The 22,849-nt window shown below is 37.6% G+C and overlaps 1 protein-coding gene across 4 annotated transcripts in view; it reads right to left on the bottom strand.

The window, feature by feature from the left end:
• Window positions 1-11,229: 11,229 nt before the first annotated feature.
• LOC308648723 (UPF0489 protein C5orf22) overlaps window positions 11,230-22,849 on the bottom strand; it is a 29,802-nt gene continuing 18,182 nt past the window's right edge. For 2 of the 4 annotated variants that reach the window (XM_081293707.1, XM_081293708.1), the window contains exon 10: window positions 11,232-12,388. In XM_081293707.1, the coding sequence (XP_081149833.1) occupies window positions 12,332-12,388 (57 nt within the window). In that variant the 3' untranslated portion in view covers window positions 11,232-12,331. Of the gene's footprint in view, window positions 12,389-22,849 lie in introns of all 4 variants that reach the window. The other 2 variants (XM_081293709.1, XM_081293706.1) reach the window with 2 other exon arrangements.

Here is a 22,849-nt window from a genome sequence, read left to right as displayed (position 1 = left end):
TGTCAGAAAGAGGGTGATTCCAGGAACAGTTCAAACTCATATTCTCATGCAGAATACACCTAAGAGTCTCAAAACTGTCATCCAATTATAGTTTTAGGATCAGAGTTCAGCATCTGTTGATCTGATCCAAATATGGATGAAGCTCCTTAGATGTTCCTCCTCCTCCTCCTCCTCCTCCTCCTCCTCCTCCTCCTCCTCCTCCTTCTCCTCCTCCTCCTCCTCCTCCTTCTTTGGATTCAACCCAGGGGTACTTTATACTGAGCTACATTCCCAACCCTTTTTTATTTTTTTATCTTGAGACAGGTTCTCACTAAGTTATGGGCCTTGCTAAGTTACTAAGGCTGACCTTGAACTTGTGATCCTCCTGCCTCAGCCTCCTGAATTGATTGGGATTACAAGCAACTTCCATTGTGCCTGCATGGGATTTCTTATTTCTCATAAATTCTGCTTATAAACTGTTGCTTCTTTAATTCAACTCTTCCTATATTTATCATATACAGTTAAAATTAAAACTAATGAACACACTAAACATTCTGCCTGGAAATCTCCTTAGTCAGTATGTTTGTCAGCTCATGCTGCCATAACTCAATGCCATAGCCTGGCTTAAATAACAGGAATGTATTTTCCCAAAGCTCTGGAGTCTATAAGAAGTTCAAGATCAAGGTGCCATCGAGGAAGGTTTCTGGTGAAGACTCTTCCTTTTTTGTACATGACTGCCCTCTCCCTGTGTGTTCACGTTGCTTTTTCCTGCAGGTGTGCATGCAGAGAGAAAGACTTTTGTGTGCCTCTCTCTCTTCTTATAAGGACATCAGTCTTATTAGATAAAGGTCCCACACTTATGAATTCATTTAACCTTAATTCCCTCTCCAGAAATCTTATGTCCAAATATAGTCACATCAGGGGTTAAGGTTTCAACATATGAACTTTGAGGGAACACATTTCAATAACAAATTCACATATTTGTTAATGTTTCAACTATCTAATAAACCACTCCAAACCTCCTGTCTTAATGCAACAACAATGAGTCATTATTTCTCTTGATTCTCTGAGCTGGCCAAATATCTCTGCTTCTGGTGGTGTTGGTTGTGGCTCTAGGGTGGCTGGAAAATTTGAAATGACCTCACTCCCATCACTGGGAATGGATGCTGCCACTGGTCCTTCTTCTTTTTCATGTAGACCTCTCCACACTGCTGCTCTGATTTCCTCAAAACACAATAGCTTAGATCCCCACAGAAAAAGCCACTAGTCACAATGGGCAAGTGCTTATCACGCCTTTGCTTGGGTCACGGTTGCTGGCGTCGATGAAGGAAGTAACAAGTGAAGCTGGAGGTACTGAGAGTCGAGGTTATTGGTGACTGCCTGAAGTTAGTACATCATACCCCAGTGTGTCACTTTGGCCTTAGAGAAAACAGCAGAAATAGAAAGGGCTCTCTGACCTCCCCTGGCCATTCTCCCCTAAAGCAGTTCATAAAACTTAGCTGATCTTCCCCTAAAGTTAATCTATCCCCAGAGGAAAGAATATGGAGACACCAAGAAGAACTTGAACAAATAGACCTTCCCAAGTTTCTTCCTTTTTATTACCACTAGGTTATGTATTTTTGTCTTCCAATCAAATTTTTGTATCACTGTTTTATAAATACATACATTTTCCTGTTTCTTTGTGTCAAGACTCAGAAAACTTAAAATGATTTTGTCTATATCTCAGTCCATTTTGCACTACTATAGCAGAATACCAGAGACTAAACAAGTTTGTGTGTGTGTGTGTGTGTGTGTGTGTGTGTGTGTGTGTTTTACTAGGGATTAAATCCAGAAACATTCTACCTCTAAGTTTTGTCCCCAACACTTTTTATTTTTATTTATTTTGAGATAGGATCTTCCTAAATTGCCCATGTTGGCCTCAAACTTGTGATCCTCCTTCCTCAGCCTCCTGAGTTGCTGGGATTACAGGTGTGTGTCATTGCACCTGGCTAGACACTGGACAAAAAATTATTTTTCATGGATTTGGTGTCTGGGAAGTTCAACATCAGGCAAAGACCTCATGCTACACCATAACATATGTACCATTTTTGTTTTTGTTTAGTAGTAACGATTGAACCCAGAGGTGCCTTACCACTGAGTTACATCCCAGCTCTTTTTATTCTTTGAGTCACACAAAGTTGCTTAAGCATCTAAGTTACCTAGGCTGGCCTCGAACTTGTGATCCTTTTGCCTCAGCCTCCCAAGCAGGCAGGTGTGTGCCACCATGCCCTGCAATATATGTGCCATATGATACATTATAATATGACAAAGGCATCACATGGCAGAAGGGCAAAGAGAATAGGCACAAGAGAAAAGGACTGGAATTCTCCCTTTTATAATGAACCTACTCCCACAGTAACAATATCATTCAGAGCCTCAGGGCCTAATTACATCTGAAAAGCCTCTTTTTTTTTTTTTTTTTTTTTTTTTTTGTGGGAGGACAGGATGCTGGAGATTGAATCCAGGGCCTCGTGTATGCCAAGCATGTGCTCTACCACTGAACTACCCCCCCCCCCCCCCCCCCCCGTTAATACTGTTACAAAGACAATTAAATTTCAGTAAGAGTTTTAGAGGGGACAAATATTCAAACCTTGGCAGTACCAAGTTCTTTTGTCAATCAATCTGTGTTAGAGAGGCCTTAGCCACAAAACTCATGCTAGGTGAGAAATCTTTTCTCACCTAAGGACTAGTCAAGTCAGAGTTACCATGATATGCTACACTTTCTACATTTGAGTCACTCAAACAACAGTTTTGCTGAGTTTTTTCACTAGTGCAAAATGTGATTTACCATCTTTCCAAACTTCGGTAATAATTTCCTCATTGATTTTCCAGATCCCACAATAGTCTCCTGGCTGCTGTTCCAGAGTCTATCTACTGCTACTGCCCAGTCCCAAAGCCAACATTTCATATGATGACATTTATTATAGCAGCATCCCACTCTTAGGTACCAATTTCTCTTTCAGTTAGTCATTGTTGTGGGATAAAATATCCTGGAACTTAGTAGCTTTAAACAACAATACTTCATCATATCGTGTAGTTCTAAGGGTTGATCAATAGCTCTTTGCTGTTTCGCTTGTGCTCATTGATGCAGATGCATTCAGCTGACAGGGCAATTGGCTGGTGCTGGATTTAGCTGGGACAGCAGGGATGGCTTGGTTTCTCTCCATGTGGCCTTTTATCCTGGGATTCATCATAGTATGGGGGCTTAAAGGCAGCATTGCAAGAGAATAAAGACAAAACCTATGTCACTTCATGTGTCCCAAGCTCTGGAACCTGCAAAATTCACTCTGTCACATTCTTTTAGATAAAGCAAATAGCAAAGTCAGTCCAGATCCAAGAGGTGGGTGACTAGACTACACCTCTTAATAGCAGGAGATGCAAAGAATTTGTGGCCATCTTGAACCTACTGGAGAGTTATACCATATTACTAGATGGAAGATTCAATATCATAAAGATGTCAATTCCTTCAAATAAATCGATAAAGCCAAAGTTACAGCAACCAAAATACCAAGTTCAGGAAACTTGAAATAATGTCCCTAAAATTCATATAGAAGAGCAAAGGCTCACCAACATAGTTTTTTTTTAATATTTATTTTTTAGTTTTAGGTGGACACAATATCTTTATTTTTATTTTTTTATGTGGTGTTGAGGATTGAACCCAGCGCCCTGTGCACGCCAGGCGAGCGTGCTACCGCTTGAGCCACATCTTTTGAAGAAGCCCAACATGAAGGCTCTGCTTCTTACAGATATCAATATTACAGAGTTACTGTTTTGTTAAAAAGCTACTAATATAACAAAATATAGTTGAAGGATAAATAGCAGAGGTTCTTCTCTCCCTGTTTTTAGTATGTGTGTGTGGAGGTGGTGGTAGGGTTTACTGGGGATTTACTCCAGCAGCACTTTAACACTGAGTTACACCCCCAGACCTTTTCTTTAAAATTTTTAATTGTAGACAAGATCTCACTAAGTTGTCCAAGCTGGCCTCCAATTTGTAATCCTCCTGCCTTAGCCTCGTGACTTGAAGGGATTACAGGAGTGCATGACTGCACCCAGTTCAGAGGCTCTCTTTTAAATAAACTTCTTAAAATAATAATTTTAGGTTTATAGAAAAGTTGCAAAGATAATAAAGAGTACTTGCATGCCCCTAGCCAGTCTCTCCATTACTATGGCATATTTGTCACAAATTAACAAACTAATTTTGAAACATTACTTCTAGCTAAATCTAATTAACTATTTGGATTTCCTTAGTTTTTACCTAATGATCCTTTTCCTGTTCTGGCATCCCATTTAGGACTCCTCTTTGCATTGATTCCTCATGTCTCCCTAGACTCCTCCTGGACTTCTCTTACTTGTGATGACCTTGACAGTTCTGAGTAGTGCTGTTTAGGTACTTTGTAGATTGTTCCTCTATTGGTTTTGCCTCATGTTCTCATGATTAGTCTGGAGCTGTGGGTTTGGGGGAAGGAGACTACAGGGATGGGGTGCCCCTCTCCTCACATCAGATCAGAGATAGCACTATCACTGTGATCTGCTACTGATGTTCACTTGAGCTGGATGAGAATGTGTGTTAAGTTCCCTGGTTCTGATATTATCCCTCCCTCCCCTATCCCTTCCCATTTGTATTCTTGGAAGGAAGTCACTACATACAGCAGATGTTTAAGAAGCATGGAGCTATGTTATACTTCCTGGAGGGTAGTTTATTTACATAAATTATTTGGAATCAAAAAGTTTATTTTTCATTTAAGAATTAATTTGAGATTTTTATTAAAAATGGTTAAAGAAATACTCTAATACTTCCAAAAATTCTACAAAAACAAGAGTAAAAGGCTTTTGTTTTGTTTTGAGATGGGGTTTTCTCTATATTGCTCAGACTGGCCTTGAACTTATGATCTTACAGTGTGGCTGTGACTACAGGCGTGTGCCACTGTGCCTGGCTCTACTATAGGATTTTTATGAAAGCATAAGCCTGTAGTGAGAACTGGAAAGAAAATAATAGTAAAAATTTTGGACACAGAAAAGTAGATGGAAAGTGGTAAATGGATTAGTGGATCCAAGAAAACTAATCCTAAACTGGCAGTGGGCAAAGTAGAGAGGTAACATACTTTATACTGCAGAAGCCCAAAGGCTCAGAAATTGGCATCAGAAAACTCTAAAAATGGAACAGGAGGAGCAAATAATTGTAGGGCTGGAAATACAGGGATTGCCTGCAGTCTATTGAAATAGTATCTCTATATCTTCTCTCTTCCATGTAGCTACCCCAGTAGAAGAAAATAAAACTGAGGTCTCTGGACTTGAGGGCACATCACACAGTTGAAGGAGGTAGAGGTTTTCTAGAAAACAGGACGGTTAACAAAAATTTTATGTACTAGAATTAATGACATCTTAGCCTTCCAATTCCTCTTGGCTCCTAGAATACCAGAAACCAGGATTACAGCCTCCAGTAAAGACACTGGAGGAATCCTCTCTAAAAACTTAGATCATCCCAAGAGAAAATGATTAAAAAACAAAACAAAAAAACCCCCAAAACAAAAAACCTCACATGAGGTTCTTACCCAAAGAATCATAATGAAGCCTCAATGTCACTAGCTCCCTTCCTTCACATCTATACTCATCGATGTGAAGAACTTTTGGGGTCTCTCTTGCTAAGTATGAGCAGTCTGCCAAAATAGCAGATATCTGGGGAAAACCTTTTAATGTGCAAAACAGAGTTGAAAATAAAACATTAAAATGACACAAAGATGTTCATTATTGTCCCAAAGTGGAAATAACCCAAATGTCTAGTCAACTAGTGAGTGATAAAACAAAATGTGCTGTAAGCATACGATGAAACAGCCTTCAACAATTCCTGCTGATAAATGCTGCGGCAGAGATGGCCTTTGAAGATATTATTTGAAGTGAAAGAAATCAGAACACGTTTTGTATGATCCAGTTTAAGTGATATGTCTAGAAAAGGCAAATGTACACAAATAGAAAGCAGAATATAGGTAGATTGGGACTGGTATTGGGAATGGAGGTCACAGGATCTTTTGAAGTGATAAAAATATTCTAAAGCTGGATTGTGATGATGGTTGCACAATTCAAAAATATATTTACAATGATTATTTCTTTCTTTTCTTTTTGGTACTGGGGTTGAACCCAGGGGTGCTTAACCACTGAGCCATATCCCTAGCCCTTTTTATTTTTTATTTTGAGACAGGGTCTCGCTAGGTTACTTAGGGGTTTGCTAAATTGCCAAGACTGGCTTTGAACGGTCCTCCTGCCTGAGGCTTCCCAGCTGCTGGATTATGGGTGTGTGCCACTGTGCCAAGCTACAATTTTTAAATGGGTGAATTTTATCACATAGCTATATTCCAATAAATTAGTTTAAAAAAGAACTCAGAAAATTCAATAGAGAAGACTGAATAGAGAAGAGAAATAGACAAAAACTAATCATATACCATTTTCAGAGATGTAAGGGAAGATTATATATCCCTAAAACAACTAAGATGGTAGTTTTAAAAAGAAGAATATTTGGATAACAATAACTAATCACCAAGAAAATAAATATTAGATGACAGAAATGGAAAACTCAAGAGAAAAGTGAAGGATATATAAACATAGAGCAAGATGGTGAATAATTGAACAATAAAAGAAAACACAAAAATTAGATGATCAATCTAGGAGGCCTAACAGCTAGTTAACAGAAGCATAAGAAAGAGTGGTAGAGAAAAGTATTGATAAAATTAGAGAACTTTCCAGAGCCAAGGAACAGGAATTCCTTCTCAAAAAAGCCTTTTGGGGCTGGGTATGGAGGTACACACCTATAATCCCAGCAGCTCTGGAGGCTGAGGCAGCAGGATGTGGCTAAGTGGTTAAGTGCTCCTGGGTTCAGTCCCTAGTATCAAAAAAAAAAAAAAAAAAAAAAAAAAAAAGCCTTTTGGGTGTTAATCAAGCCCAATGGATAAAAATGAGAACACACAAACAAAAATTTTGACAAATAATAAAAGCAACAACAAAAGGCTGATTATCAAGAAATTTTAAACAATGGGGAGAACAGAAGATTCTAAAAGCTGCAGATGGGAGTAGGGAGCAGGGGAGATAGGTAATTAATGAGAAGACTTAGAAAAGGATAGAGCTATGCCTTCAGATTTTCCAAGGAAAATGATTTTTTTAAAACCAAGAATTCTGTATTCAGTCAAACTCTCTCTCAAGGAAAAGGGTTTAAAAAAAGATACATTTAGACATACAAGTCTTCAAAAATATCTACTTCCCAATCACCTTTCTTAGGAAGATATTTGAGGGTGTGCCCAAGTGTAGACATACATGCCTAGGCTGGGCACATACCCACTCTCACACTAAGGAACTCTGTTTAGAAGCAGAATACTGGGATTTTGAAATATATGGAATGGTGGAAACAGAGAATCCAACGGAGACAAAGAGAATTATCAGGAAGATGGCAAATGGAAGTTCCAATACACCAACCAAGCAAAAAGCCGACAATGGAACCCCTCAGATTGGAATAGGGGATTGGAGGAAAAGTCTGGGACCTGACGGGAGGGCAAAGATGGGATTTTCAATTACCTAATATGTCTTCTATAAAATTTAATTAAAAGGCATTTTACAGAGCTGTTAAGGGTGTAGATATTTAGTCAGAGGTTAAGAAAAATTAGTAAAATATCTTAAAATGAGGCAATTATTAAGTCCAGAAAAAAAAACACTAACATTATGCAAGAAAGGACATATAATCATGCTACTTGGCTCAAAAGCAAACTACATATGCATATATGAGCATGTACACAATTAAAATTATGAAAGCACCGAACATGATGAAAAGGAGAGAAAGAATTTAAGTGAGCTAAAATCTGTATTATCTGTAACTGGAAATCAATAGGTAGAGATGAATCAAGAGATAGCAGTGTACACATTTAGAAATGAGAGTAAAATCAGTGAAAACAGCTGAAAAAAAACTTGTTATTTGGTGAATGGTGGGGGTGGGTGGGAGGCTGAAGGGAAGTGTTTTTTAAAATCACATTTAACAATATTTGATATTTTGCAGTATTCAAATTAGCACTTTGATATAAATAAAAGCTTATTATTATTCTTTTTTACTCTTTTCAGTGCTGGGGATGAGACCTAGGGCCTTATACATGCTAGGCAAGTGCTCTACCACTGACCGTACCCCCAGCCCCCAAATAATAATTATTATAATCACTGAATGCAAAATGTACAGTTGCAATTATACAATACCAAGAAACAGGAAGCTTCAAATAACAGTAGTACTACTCAATTTAACACACATAAAATTTCATTTAATCATGCATTAATACCAAAACGAAGACATGATTTGAAAAAGCAGTTTTGCACTTGGTGATATGCTTTGTAAAACTAGAGTTTTAAAATTGTGATAATTAATTCATAAGAGTTGAGAATTTGATTCCTGCTTTCTGAGGTTTATTAATATTTAAAGTCTGAATCTGTATTTGAAGCATAAAAAACTATCAAATTAAAGAGTGGCAAATCACTCTCTTTTGAAGAAAAATATTACAAGTTGGATTCTAAATACTTCCTTATCTTTTTAAAAGAGGAAGACCAACATTGATTTTAGGTCTCATTATGTTTATTATCCCAAAATTTGCAAATGAAATTCATACCCAAGCGAACATAACCCTGTTTCTTTTTTTTTTTCTGGGTTAAAAATATATGCACAGGTCCATATTTAAATATCAAGAAATCAGCAATGGCTATTTTACCATCTGCAGCCTGAGTCCAGTGTTGGCACAGCCCTCCTACCCTCCTTACTTCCTTCTGTTGTGATGAAAAGAACTTTGCCTGTGCCCTCTGAAGATTTGATAATTGATTTCACCGAAATAAACTGGTACTTGGAACAAATTAACAGGAAAAAAAAGCATACAAATTTAGTTTATTTATGTGCTTGAGTATGGGTGCTACACAAAATATGAGACTCAAAGAAGGGCCAGATGGTTGCAGCTTAAATAGCATTCTGAGTTACAGAAAGTAGGGGCATAGTCTTTTTGAGAGGAATTGGTGACAGGAAAGAATATGGACCTGGTGCCTCCAGAGGGATGCATGGGCCATGGCTTGGTGAGGGGAGGAAATACAGAGTGAACAAAGGATATTTTGCTATGTGAATAAGATACCTCAGGCAGCAGTCTTCAGAATAAATGGAGTGTTTAGTTTAAGGAGATAGAGACCTTTAGTCTCCTTTCCCGTGAGTTAATCTTCTTAATTTGATGAAATTCTGAGGCCGGGGACAATTGCATCCCTTCTGGATGAACTTCCCTTAGTCAGATAGGGGAACTTGGAGAAAACATCTTTCTGCATTTGCTGCTTTCTAAGTTCTTCAAGGTTTTGAAGTAATCAGCATAGTAGAGGGCCATACTTTGGGGTATCATTTTCTGAGGCCTAGCCTTTCCTTCATTCCTCCCCCTTTCTTCCTTCATTCATCTATTCCTCCCTCCTTCCTTCCAGCAGCATTTACTATGTTCCCAATATATACTGGTGCTGGGAATACAAAAAAGGGAAAAAAATACAGGGAAATGACAATCTCCTGCCACTTCATACAACTAACTGTGAAACAATATTAAAAGGAAGAAAATAAAAGAATCAGATTTTACCAGATGTCCAGGGAGTAAGTATACTGTGGTGGGCTCAGGATATAACACCCTAAAATATGACCATAGGAAACCAGAATATGCCACCCCCTAAATATGCCTCTTTGTGGTATTATTTCCACCTGGCTATTTTGAGAAATTGCAGATGCAGAAGTAGCTGCAAAGAGTTCATCTATAACCTGGGCTTGATGGCACATGACTGTAATCCCAGCGACTCATGAGGCTGAAGTAGGATGATTGAAAGTTTGAGGCCAACCTGGGCAACTTAGCAAGACACTGTCTCAAAATAAAAGAAAGTGCTGTGGTTGTGGTTCAGTGGAGGGACTAGAGTATTCCCAGTACTAAGTAAGTAAATAAATACAAATTACTTATAAAAAATATTCCATTTGTAAGAGTGTCTCACACTCTTCACCAGGAAGAAAAGGGAGACCAGGCTGGGGATGGAGCTCAGTGTTAGAGCACTTGCCTAGCACATGTGCAAGGCCCTGGGTTTGAATCACAGAATTATTTTTAAAAAATTATATCTGCGTAAAAGTCTTACCTTTATGATGTTCTTCCTGGCCATCTTGTCTTGACTGGACAATTCCTTATTCACATCTTTGTTTCAAAGACTGATGGGATTTAACTATGATGTTTAAAAACTTGACTTTTTTTTTTGAGATGTAGCCTAGCAATTTACTCATTTCTTGTTATTCCTTTGAATAAACTTCTGTTTGCTTTTCTCTTGATGATCTCTTTTGTTACGGGGAAGTCCAGTTTAGAGCTACGAAGGGTAGAGACAAAATCATTTTCCTCCCTTGCAACTGGCAAGAGCTCTTCAGAGAGGATGTTTTCTGTGATTGGAGGGCTTGACAGGTGATGGGAGAAGGCCTCCTGCCCCGTGACAGGGAGCAGCTATTGCAAAGCATCCAAGAACCCATCAGTACAGAGAAAGAGCAGGAGCACTGAGAGGCTCTGCATCCCAACATGTTTAACATCTGGGTCATTGTGGCCCCAACCACACAATCCCTCCAAATCACCCACACATGGTGGGTGGTGAACAGTGAGCCTGGGATATTGAATTTGAATTGGACACACCTGGGTGGAAGGCACAACGGGCTCTATATTACAAGAAATGGCTGTGTCTGGCACAAAGCAGAATTCGTTGTAAGCATATTTGAATAAATGAGTAATCTAAAAATGGTGCTAAATTGGAAAATCTGGGATAAAAGGATTTTTTTTCTGGTGGTACTAGGGATTGAACCCAGAGCCTTGTGTATGCTAGGCAAGCACTCTACCAACTGAACTATATCCCCAGCCCCAGGATAAAAGGATTTTCAAGTTCCAGATTACTCAGGTTAATGTGAGAAAAGACTTGACAATTTATACATGCAAATTGGACACAAGATGTTCTTTCATTCAATTATTTATTGGGTGTCTGCTATGGGATGTTGTTTGTGTTTAAGGCACTGGAAACAAATAACATTCTATCCTTGTGACACATATTCTAGTGACTTTTATTCATAGTTCATTAAAAAATCATTATCAGAAATCAGTTTAAAAATCTAGCAAGGCTAATTTAAGTGACTGATCAATAAGACTGAAGAAAACTTAGATGAAAATGTGATAGAATTATTAAAAACATTTTTATTATAAGTAACTTGAATCATTGCCTTCTATGATATATCAATGTCACAAAACTCAAGAATTCCTTTGATAAATCTAGTAGTCTATTGCCATCTTGTGTTCAAACTACTCAATTATGTAGCTTAGTCACAAAGGTTCTGTGTTAGTTTCCTATAGGGCAAAGGGAAGCTATTTATCCCTCTGAAGGTTCCAGTCTTTTAAGTCTGCTGAAACAAACTGGTTTATAGACAAGTTAATCAGGGGAAAAGCATACCAATTTACTTATGTGTACAGGGCAGCACAGGAAGGTGAGTACCCAGTAACTCAAAGAGATTCAGAAACTTATATACCTGTCTTCAAAGGGGAGTACAAAATAAGGGAGGTGGTATAGGCAGTGTATTGGGGTAGTAAATTATTTTTAGAGAAGTTGAATAGATCTGGACAACAGACAATTGCCTGGAACAAATTTTGCTGGGCTCTAGGTGTGATGTTTGATTTGCAGTCTCTTCCTCTGATGAGTTTAATCTTGCTTGGCTAATGAAATTTCAGTAAGAGGATTGAAGCCAATTGTGTTCCTTCTTGGTAGATCCTGTCTTTAGGTAGATAAGGGAACTTCAGAGAAAAGCTTCTCCCTGCACTGTGGGAAAGGGAAACAAGGGAAGATCAGAGGGACCAGCTTCTTAGGCCTTCCAATTTCCAATTTCCTTTAGTTCAAAGTGCTCAGCATGTCCGAATGCTATCTTTTGTGGTGGTGTTTCCTGAGCCTCAACACTGCTGTAGTAAGTTACCGAACTTGGTGGCTTAAAACAACACAAATTTATTATTTTATAATTCTGTGGTCTTAAAGTTTGAAATGGGTCTAAAATCAAGGTGTCAGCAGGGCTTCATTCCTCTCCTTTAAAGGCCCCAGAGGAGAATGTTTCTTTGCCTTTTGCACCTGTGGACGTGCCTTCATCCTTTGGCTGGTGGCCCCTAATGTCCTAGAGCCAGCCATAGTTGGCTGTCTTCACATCATATATGGTCTTCACAAGGGCCCTCGTGACCCCATTGGGCCCATCTGGATAACCTAGGATACTCCTTATCTCGAAGTCAGTGGATTAGTTGCAATTCCCTCTTGCCATGTAACAGCTATTTGGAATCCAGGCCAACTGCACCTATGAGGGGAGGGATATTATTAATCTGTCTATCACAGAGTCTGTTAATTTTTTTCTAGGGGCAAGTATGCTACTTTTTTTCCTTATTACATAAAAAGGCATTAAATCAAACTTGTTTGTAACTTGCAACTGATGAACAGAAAAAGAAACATCACTTTCGCCAAAGTCTAAAAAATTAGCTAAGTGTTTAGAAATCCCCACGGTTTACTGATCTCAGCTAGAAAACCCACTGAATATAAAAATAATGCAAAGTGAATCTTAAAATCATTTCAATTTAACAAATGCAGATGTAAACTAAAATATTGCTTGATAATATATAAAATATACAAGTAAAGGTCTTTTGTTTGTTTGGTTACAGGGCATTCCAAATCCAGTCAGAATTAAATTCACAAAAATTCAAAATTAGAAACTCCTGAAGGGGTTAAAAGAGGAGAGAAGGGGTAGGGAGGAGGCATGAGGTAATTAATGATTGTGAAATGTTATGATTATTATTATCCAAACTACAGGTATGAAGACACAAATTGATGTGAATATACTATGTATACAACCAGAGATATGAAAAGTTGTGCTCTATATATGTAATAAGAATTATAATGCATTCCGCTGTCATATATAAATACAAAAAAAGAAAAATAAAATATTATAGGTAAAAAATTTCCCTTCTAGTCCTAGTTTATTAAGAAGTTTTTGTTTCTAAGTCATGAAAGGTATTGAATTTTGTCACAGGCATTTTTGCATTTATTGAGATGGTTATATGATTTTTCTTCTTTATTCCGTTAATGTAGTAAATAGCATCAGTTGATTTTAAATGTTAAGGCAAGCTTGCCTCCCTGGAATAAACCCTAATTATGATGTATTAGCCTTCCTTTTTATGTACTGCTGCTTTCAACTTGCTAACATTTTGTCAAGGATTTTTGCATCTTGAGACATGTTGGTCTCCAACTTTCTTTGCCGGCTATGTCTTTGTCAAGTTTGGGCAGGGTTATATTGGCTTCATAAAATGACTTGGAAACAGTTTCTATCTTCTAAAGGAGTATGTGTAAGATTAATATTATTTCTTTCCCAAGGGTAACCATCTGGGCTTGTAGTTTGCTTTGAGGGAAGGCTTTCGATTGTCAATTTAACTTTTAAAATTAATGCAGTTATTCTGACTTTCAATTTCTTTTGTGTCAATTTGGTAAATTGTGTTTTTCAAGGAACTCTTTCTTTTCATCTAACTTGTCAAGTTCATTGGCATGAAGTTAACATGTATAAGGTCCATCTGTGGTGATGTCCTTCTCTTTTTTTTTTTTTTTTTTTGGTACCAGGAATTGAACCAGGGGTGCTTAACCACTGAGCCACATATCCAGCCCTTTTTATTTTTTAATTTTTGAGACAGGGTCTTGCTAAGTTGCTGAGGCTGGTTTTAACTTTTGATCCTTCTGCCTCAGCCATTTGAGCTGCTAGGATTACAGGTGTGTGCCACTGCACCTTCCCCACCCCCCGCTTCACTTTTGATGTTGGTAATATGTACTTTCCCTTCATTGTTTTCCTGATCAGCCTGCAGAATTCCCAAAAGTATTTTGTGGCAGTGCTCCTTTTCCCCACAAAGAGCAAAAAAGATGACATGTTGGTATAGCAAGGCTAGAACCCTCTTCTTTTTTCTTTCTCATTGTCCACACACCACACACACCCAAATAAGGCAGACAATCTAGGTGACCCTTCATTTCCTCCATGTTCCTCACAATGTGTTTTGGGTGACTACGATAAGAAAACTTGGGGAGATAAAAACAAAAACAACTACTTATAAGTGCTAATGACTATGATAATACATATATATATTTCAAGTGAAATTTTATGTTGAGTTTTTGTTGGTATATGGACATTAACACATATCACATATATACATATTAAACAGAAATTTTACTATTTTAACTTCTTAATTTTTTTTTTTTTTTTTTTTTTTGCAGAGCTGGGGTTTGAATCCAGGTCCTTAGTCATGCTAAGCAAGCACTCTACCACTGAACCACACCCTGAGCCCTTTGACCATTTTTAAGTGTACAGTTCGGTGGCATCAAATGCATTCACAATGTTGTGCTGACATCATACCTACTTCCAAAACTTTTTTGTCATCCCCAACAGAAACTCTGTACCCATGAAACAGTAACTCCCCATTACCCCTTTTCCCCAGGTCCTGGCAACCTCTACTTTCTGTAGAATAACTTGGACTATTTTAGGTACTTCATATAAGTGGAATCATACAATATTTGTGTTTTGCTTATTTTACTTAGCACGATGTTTTTTAATGTCTGGTTTGATCTGTTTTCATGAATTAATTTATTTGCTCAAGTGCACTCTATGTATACCGTTATGAGGCAAGTGTAGAAGTATTCCACGCTCAAGACCAAGGGATCACAATGGGAGCAAATCGGGCACCATAAGGCAGAGACTCTGATTTGGGGAGATGAGATATTTTCTGTTGTCTGAAAGGCTTGGTTAACTCATCTGAAGATGTGGTAAGCAGAGACACTAAAATGTTTGCATGAGAAGACCAGCCTCCCATGCTTGAAGCCCTGAGTTCAATCCCTATCACGATACATGCTCACACACAAACCTTCGTAAGTAATTTTGCCGAACTGACAGTAGTTTAGTATCGAAGAAAACCTTTCCCCCCACCATTTTAGGATATCACCAAATAACTTCTGACCTTCTTCAGAAGTACAGATTCTACACTGGATATGGCAGTGCACACCTGTAACCTCAATGACTCAGAAGGCTGAGGCAGATGGATTGCAAGTTCTAGGCCAGCCTTGGCAACTTAGTGAGACTCTATTTCAAAATAAAACAAAAAAGGCTGGAGATAGTTCAGAGTTGTAGAATGCTTGCCTATCATTATCATAATGTCTTTAAGGTTCATTCAGGTTGTAGCATGTATCAGAATTTCATTTCTTTTTATTTTGGACGAATAATATCCCAATGTATATGTACATCACATTTTGTTCACCCATTCATCTGTTAATGGACATCTTGGTTTGTTTCCACCTTTTAACTACAGTGAATAATGCTACTATGAACGTTAGAATTCAAGTATTGTTTCAGTTGCTATTTTCAATTCTTTGGGGTATATACAAAGAAGTAGAATGCTATATCATATGGTAATTCCATTTTTAACTTTTTGAGGAACTGCCAAATTGTTCTGCACAGTGGCTACATCATTTGGATATTACTTCTTTATCAGACATAAGATTTACAAATATTTTCTCCCATTCTGTGAATTGTATTTTAACTCTTTTAATAGTGTTTTATGTGTTAACTTGATTGGGATCTTGGAATGCCTAGATATTTGATTAAACATCATTTCAGGTTGTGTCTAGGGAGTATTTTTGCAAGTGTTTGAATGGCTAAGCTGAGTAAAGCAGATTGCTTTCCCCATTGTGAGTGGGTATAATCTAATACAGAGACCCCATATAAAACAAAAAGGTGGCAGAAGGAGAATGCTCCGAGTCCTTGAGCTGGCATATGTTTTTTCTGCTCTCGGACTGGTATTTACACTATCAGTTCTGGGTCTCTGGGTTTCTGACTTAACTGAAAACTACACTACTGGCTTTCATGGGTCTTTAGCTCTCAGATGAAGGCTTCTCAGCCTCCATAATCATGTGGGCCAATTTCTTATAATTTTTAATAACTACTGCCTGCATCTATATCCATCTCTTACTGGCTCTGTTTCTCTGGAGAACCTTACTGCAGGTGTCCTTTGATGTACAAAAGTTTTTAATTTTGATGAAGTCCAACTTTTCTATTTTTACTTTATTACTCTTGTTTTTGTTATTCCCCCAAAATGATTACTAAATACAATGTCAGAAAGATTTTCCTTATGTTTTCCTCAAAGATTTTATGGGGTTAGCTCCTAATCTTAGGTTTTTGTTCTTCTTTTTTAAATAATAGCTTTCACTTATTGAATAATTACTATGCATCAGATGCTGCCTAATTTTATATGCATGAGCTTTTAAAAAATGGTACCATTTATTAAATGAGGAGTATTTTCCTTATCTGATAATAAAATTGACCACCTGTTGTCTCTGTCTCATGTAGTGATCTACAGTTTTATTAGGTAACCTCAACAACTTAAAAGTTATTTGCCATAGTCTCATTGTTCATATTTTATTCATTTCTTAGAGTCATCTCTTTTTAAGGTTATCAGGAATTCTGTAGTCTTTGTTTGGCATCTATTGTGAATATTGGCAGTAAGGTTCATAATCACATCAGGTTCCATGGTTAGAAAAATTGTGAATTGGCTCCTTGCCAATCTTAGATTTTCTCTTTGACTTGACATTGAATGTGGCATTGGCATTATATATAACATTGCAGTTTTGTCATCTTGGTCAGTAGTATGACAGAGTTTTTCTTTTGTAAGGGAGACAAAGAAAAATATTTTCCTCACCTATCACAAAGTTGATGGTTGATGCCCCCTTTTTACTTTGGTAAAAGAGACAACAAATGGAATTTGAACTCTTGCATACTCCATGAAAAATGACACTCTAAATTCTTTGGCATATTTACTGGTTTTTAATAAAGGATACAGATGAAGAGATGCCCAGGGTTAGGTATTGAGAAGGGATGAGGAGCTCCCATGTCCTCTGTAGGCTGGCACTCTACAGGAACCTCCATGTGTTCAGCTATCTAGAAGATGCTTTTTCTTATTTTTTGCAGTGCTGAGGATGGAACCAGGGCCTTGTCCATGCTAGGCAAGTGCTTTACCACATATTTCTTTTCAGTTTGTTCTTTTCTATACTTATATTTTAACTTTTCATGTTTGGGAGTTTTTACAGAAGTTTTAAATTTAAATGTATTTAAAATTTAATCTCTCTCCTTGTAACTTTTCTTAAGGTTTTCCTACTCCCAGAATCATAAATACAGTCTTAAAATACTTTTATTTTTGATATTTAACACATATGTAATTTTTATTCATAGTGTGAGGAAAAGATAAACTTTTCTCCGAAATGCATCACTAATTATCCTAATACTATTTATTGAATAGTCTAGCTTTTACCACTGATAGACTTCAACCTGAAGCTGACTGAACACATGGCATGTCCTTGCCAATTCTTCAAGAGTCCTTAATAGAACCGAGCTTCTGCTGACTAGAGCTCAGTTAATCTTATTAATAAACCTTTTTAAATTTACCTTTGATTTATTTATTGTGGTGCTGGGAGTAAACTTTGGGCTTCACTAATGCTAGGAAAGTGCTCTACCATTGACCTACCCCTTTGCTACCTTCCTATCTCAATGTCATTCTCTCACTTCCTGATATCATCTCCCAAGTACACTAACTACATACACTCAGATCCTTCCTTGCCTCAGTGTTTTTAGATGGCACCAGAGATGGTCCTAGAAAGTAGATTCTCAGGATGGGATTTTAAAATTTGCTCATGACCTGGTCAGGGGGCAACAGTAACTTCATACTGGTCTAAGAGGGATGCTAATAACCTATGGCTTGCTGTGGTAGCTCATTGACTAAGATGATTTAGTCAGTTTTTCTCCACTGTGAACAAAAGACTTGACAAGAACAATTTCAGGAAAAGTTCATTTGGTGCTCACAGTTCCAGAGGTCTCAGTCCATTGCTCTGGGTCTGAGGTGAGGCAGAACATCATGGTGGAAGGGTGTGGTGGAGGAAAGCAGCTCAAGATATGACTATCAGGAAGCAGGGAGAGTGCTCCCTCACAGGGACAAAATATAAACCCCAAAGGTACGCTTCCAGTGACCCACCTCCTCTAAGCCAAACTCCACTAGCCTACAGTTATCAACCGTTTAATTCATTCGGTAGATAAATGCACTGATTAGGCTTAACAAGCTCTCATAACCCAATTGTTTCACCTCTAAACTTTCTTATGTTGTCTCATACATGACCTTTGGGGGACACCTCACATCTAAACCACAAAACTTTCACCTGAGGATCTAGGAGGAAGTACAAGCAGAAGGGGAAAGCACTGGCCTTGGGAAGGATTGTGGAGGTTGCTGACATTTGTGAACTTTCCTAGAGGGCACACTAGGTAATTACCAACTCAGGGTATGCTTTGAATGCTAAGAAGGTTTCACGGCCAATTTTAATTAGCCCCTCATTTCTTGCTGTAGGAGGGCGGACTATGCTGCCTGTTAGCCTCAGAACATAATCATAAAAATGTTAGTAATGTTAAAGAACTTCATAACCCACTTGAATCAAACTGTGAAATATGATATATTAAGAACTATGTAATGTTTTGAACGACCAACAATAAAAAAATAAAAATAAATAAATAAATAGACATAAAACAAGAAAAAAAATATTAGTAATGTCACAATACTAAAAGGGAAGCAGTAGGATTGTGAAACCTAGGAGAGTTATATTTTAAATAATCTTGAACCCCATATTCCTTTGAATCTTCAAAGAAAATTAAATGAAAAGGCATGCTTATTTATAAAAGGTCTTCCCTTTTCTCCCCTGTGGCTCGTAATAGTTTCCGTCTTACTTTTCATTTTATTCAAACTTGATTCAATTGTAATTGATTTTGTTGTAAGGAGAGGATTGGGAGTTCAATTCTATTTTTAATTTTTTTCTAGGACAACTATTTAGTCCTCCTCACCCCCAGAATTATGGATTAAACCAAGGACCTCACACATACTAGGCAAATGCACTATCATTGAGCCGTAGCCCCAGCTTTAGTTCTTCAGCATCATTTATGAAATAATTTATCTTTCTCCCCTGATATAAAATGCCACTTTGTTATATATAAAATTTTACTATATAGTTGGGTTTTGTGGGAGAGAGTGCTAGGTGTTCACCAAATCTGTCCCTTCTTTTTCTGGGCACATTAACAGGGTGCATTTCCATTTCCTTTGCAGTGAGGAATTGATGGGCCAGGCACATGCTGGCCTCCCAAAGGTAATCCTCCATCCTTTTCACCTTTGTGCTAGGTGGGATGGAAGTATCCTCTAGGAAAACCTTGGAAACTACATGTTGAGAATGGCAGAGCCAAAGATTCAAAGAGTCCAGAATTATTGCTTAGAGGAGAGTTTGCTGAGCAGAGACACATATTAGACTTTTTGAAAACGAGAAATAATTTTCATTTTGTATGAGCTGTTGTTTCATTTTTGTTAAGCCAGATGTCCTTACTTTAACTAATTTAGGCCTATTTCTGGATCCTATTCTTTTTCATTCATGTTTGCTCATCTGCCAGTACTATCCTGCTTTAATTAATATAATTTCATAATGCATCTTACTCCCTAGTGGTGCTAATCCCTTTATTAACTGCTATTTTTAATTTTTTTTCTGGTTCTCCTTGCATCATTTTTTCATCTGAACTTTAGAATCAGTTTCATTAGTTAAAATACAATCGCCAGCTGGCTGTAGTGGCAGGCACATGCCTATAATCCTGGAGACTAGGTAGGCTGAGGACAGAGCACTGCAAATTCAAGGTCAGCCTGGGCAACTTAAGAAGAACTTGTCATAACATAACCTAACATATAACATAACATAACATAACACAAATAAAATAAAATGATGAAATAATTAAATGGAATAACAACAGAAATAAAATAAGTAGGCAGGGGGTGTAGCTAGGAAGAACCTTTGGGTTCAATCCCCACCACTGCCTAAACAACAAAATAACAACAAAAAAGACCTCCTTGGTTTATTTACTGAAATTACATGTAGAGTTTGATATAGGTAGCATTGACATCTTTACAATATTAATTCTTATACAGGAACAAAATATCTTTCCATAGTCATGTCTTTTTCTTCATTTACAATCTTTAGCAACTTTACTATAAAGTTTTATTTATACAGTCTAGTTAGTTTATTCAGTTAACTGAATAAACTAACTAGACTGTATAAAGACTTTTTTTAAGTCTTCAAAATAAATCTTCTTTCTATGATATTTTATAACTGGTTGTTGCTTATATAGGAATCCTGCTAGGATGCTGTGTTGTCTTAGAATGATGTCAAATAAAAATTAAATGACAAGTCTGACATCCAAGAAAAACACTTAAAAGCAAAACAAATCTTAAAAGTTTAAAAAAATATCTATCTCGCATAGCAGAAAAACAGATTATTTAGGGGAGATATGTTGTTCTGGATTAATTCAGTCAAAGCATTTTCTCCTTTTTCATTAGGATTCCAAAGAGCTGTTAAATTTATAAACTTTTTAAAATGCTTTAAAACCAGCTTATAAACTATTGCAAAAATTTAGAAAGTATTTAACAAGCAAATATGGTCATGTTGAGGATGAATGAAGCTCAATGGACATCATCAATATTCTCCACTAAGTTTCTAAATAACTTAGAACTTGGCACATTTAGGCAGATGGAGATACATGTACATCTTCATTAATAATAAAACTGATGTTAGAGAATATGGCTTAAGTCTGTCATCAACAGCTTCCTAATGCTGCACCCTAGAGACTGTCACCCACTGGCACCACTGAGCAACTGTAAGCCTCTTCCACGGTGTCGGCCCTCGAAAACCTGCGGCCTGGGAGAATGCGTACTTCTACAAGAAGGCATCCTGAAATTCTCTTTTATTCTTCCTTGCCCAGGAAGGTGTATAAGTGCAGACAAGGCTGGGGTATAACAGAAGGTATTTCTATTCCTCTCAAAAGAGAGGAATAAGTGTTACTCCCTTATATATTTTTAGGAATCAAAACTATATATACACAGTTTTTTGGATATTAGTATCTAATGTTAGATTTTAAATTTTAGGCAGAAATTCAAACAGTGTATTTTTGGGTCATGCTTACACAGTATTGTGAACCATGGTTCCTATTAGGTCTTACCTAATCCATAAGAGATAACATCATGAACACCTGACCCTCTCTGACTACATGAGTAAAGATTAAAAATCATGGGCTGCTTGCTGGGCTGGGGATGTGGCTCAGGCGGTAGCGCGCTCGCTTGGAATGCGTGCGGCCCGGGTTCGATCCTCAGCACCACATACCAACAAAGATGTTGTGTCCACCGAGAACTAAAAAAAAAAATAAATAAATATTTAAAAATCTCTCACTCTCTCTTTAAAAAAAAAAAAATCATGGGCTGGGGTTGTGGCTCAGTGGTAGAGCACTTGCCTGGCATGTGTAAGGTACTGGGTTCAATTCTCAGCACCACATATAAATAAATAAAAAATAAAGGTTCAACAACTAAAAAAAAATATTAAAAAAAGATTAAAAATTGTGAGTAAATGGTTTGCTTGCACCAAATGAAAGAGAAAGTTTTAAATTATGAATAACTCTGCTTAAAGCCCTCTGTTACTTCTTTCCTTATGAGAAAGGGTCTACCTCTTGAAATTCTGCTATTCATAGAACTATCATGATAACTCCTGGGGGGATTTAAGAAATTAGTATTCAGAGGAGAGATATGAGAAGAGCAGCTGGGACCTGGTACAGACATCACAGGGTATTCTATGTAGGGCTGAATTTGTAAATAGCTAGTGTTTACTGAAAGATTCCTGTGTGAGGGGATTTATGTGCATTCTTCTTCACAATATCCCGATGGGTGAAGTTGTATTGGGGAAACTGAAGCTGGGCATGGTGGCATACTCCTGAAAACCCAGTAACTCAGGAGGTTGAGGCAGAAGGATTGCAAGTTTAAGGCCATCCTGGGTAACTTAGTGAGATCTTGTCTCAAGATAAAAAGGGCTGGGGATGTAGCTCAGTGGCAAAGCATCCCTGAATTCAATCCCCAGTACTGGTGGAAAAAAAAAAGTTGGGTTACAGCTGAAACTTAAAGAGGTCTCACAGCTAGAACAAAGAGAAGGGGGCACTGGAGTGAGGAGTCGGCCTCTGAAGCCCATACATTTGCTACTATGCTCTATTGTATTTATATTTCTATCATGAAGTGTCTTACTTGGCTAGATCTGGCCATAACTCACCTTAAATGAGGTACCATGGCCTCTAAGCAGTGCTGAAGGCTGCTCAGTAGGCTTCAAAGAGCTTACTGCTGTGGAAGAGTGGAAATTAGAAGTCATGGTAGGGATGCTTCTACCTGATAGAAGTAGCTGTAGGCTGGTTATTTGGGGAAGGCTTTCAAAAGAAGTGAAATCGTGTTGCCTCAGCCTTGTCTTAACCTGTTTCTGAATTATAGGAACCAAACTTCCAAGTACTAATGTGCAGAATGCCAGCTAACTAATTTACAGAAATATAGACACATCCTTCTAGTATATAATCAGAATATTCACTGCTCAGAGAACTTCTAAAATTCAACGTTCATGGAAACCTCCTTTGTCATCATAACTTCATCTGTTGAACTCAAGTGAGAGTAAAGGGAAAGTCTGGTGCTGCTGTCTGTAGTCCTAGGAATGCAACCAGAACTATGAAAGTACAGAGGCAATCTAGGAAAAGGAGCTGAGGAACCAGAACAACAGAAGTGCTACCATTGAAGGGGGCAAGGGTGCAGGGCACAGTGGGATTTATAAAGCTCATCTTCTTGCTTATATGTGGAATCCAAAAGAAGAA

Source organism: Spermophilus citellus, assembly GCF_964194105.1.
Source record: "Spermophilus citellus genome assembly, chromosome: 1".
NCBI lineage: Eukaryota > Metazoa > Chordata > Mammalia > Rodentia > Sciuridae > Spermophilus > Spermophilus citellus.
This window is presented reverse-complemented; position numbering and strand designations above follow the sequence as displayed.